Here is an 861-nt window from a genome sequence, read left to right as displayed (position 1 = left end):
AAAATGAATCAGTTCCCCAGTGAAATTATTAAATCATTGAATCGAAGAGGTATATGTACAAATATTTATATTAGTGATATCAACTTGAATTTATCGAAATGTTTTATTTTGTAAATATATTACACGATTCTTTCTCGGGAGAATTTTATCATTCCAATTCCAATTATTATTATAACAAATATAATACAAAATTAAAATCATAAAAAAAGTTTACCACATATAAAAGATCATTCAGGACTCCAACCGTAAATAGAGATCTCAAAGTATTCATACTGGATATCATTCGCCATTTTTTAGTATTGAAGTCAAAAACTTCGGCACTTTTTAAATCTTCATATCTATCATTTGATCCGCCTACCTTAAATTAAATGCATAATTTATTGATTCGCGCTAATTAACAGAAATAACAATTAAACTAATAAATTATAATTTAACATTACTTACAGCATAGATATTATCATTTATTACACCAACACCTAAAAATTGTCGTTCAACTAACAGGTCGTTAGTTAGTTGCCAATGTGGTGGATTTTCAGTTATATCTAGCATGTGAACACACCGAAAAGGTGATAAACCAATTTCATAACCACCCACATCAAATACCAAATTGTCTTTAATTACGACTAGACTATGTCGTCTATGATTGGTAATTAATTCCGGGCCAAAATGCCATTTTTCTGTCATTGGATCGAAATATTCTAAAGTTTTACTTAATCCAGTCTGAATTCCACCAACAACTAATATAACCTGTTATAATTAAATTATTAAATATATTGGAAAGATATATAAATTATACAGAATCATACCTTATCTTCATGCCTGGGTCTACTACGTATGCTTTGGGTGATAAGCTCTTCTCCT

General features: G+C 28.8%; 1 protein-coding gene across 1 annotated transcript; it reads right to left on the bottom strand.

Annotated features, from left to right (window-relative positions):
- Window positions 1-95: 95 nt before the first annotated feature.
- LOC100573086 (ring canal kelch homolog) lies at window positions 96-855 on the bottom strand. Its single transcript, XM_003248631.3, has 3 exons — window positions 807-855; window positions 445-747; window positions 96-358 (listed from the first exon to the last, which is right to left on the bottom strand). Exons 2-3 carry the CDS (start codon window positions 682-684, stop codon window positions 170-172), a joined length of 429 nt encoding a protein of 142 aa, XP_003248679.2. The 5' UTR covers window positions 685-747; window positions 807-855; the 3' UTR covers window positions 96-169.
- Window positions 856-861: the final 6 nt, after the last annotated feature.

The sequence above is a fragment of the Acyrthosiphon pisum genome, unplaced genomic scaffold (assembly GCF_005508785.2).
Source record: "Acyrthosiphon pisum isolate AL4f unplaced genomic scaffold, pea_aphid_22Mar2018_4r6ur Scaffold_5914;HRSCAF=6475, whole genome shotgun sequence".
In the NCBI taxonomy this organism is placed as follows: Eukaryota; Metazoa; Arthropoda; class Insecta; order Hemiptera; family Aphididae; genus Acyrthosiphon; species Acyrthosiphon pisum.
This window is presented reverse-complemented; position numbering and strand designations above follow the sequence as displayed.

What these genes read in the sequence shown, in the direction of transcription:
- LOC100573086 (XM_003248631.3), bottom strand. Translation starts at nt 684, where the DNA reads ATGACAGAAAAATGGCATTTTGGCCCGGAATTAATTACCAATCATAGA. An exon ending in TAAATGATAATATCTATGCT is followed by an intron (nt 359 to 444) that starts GTAAGTAATGTT and finishes ATTTAATTTAAG; the next exon opens with GTAGGCGGATCAAATGATAG.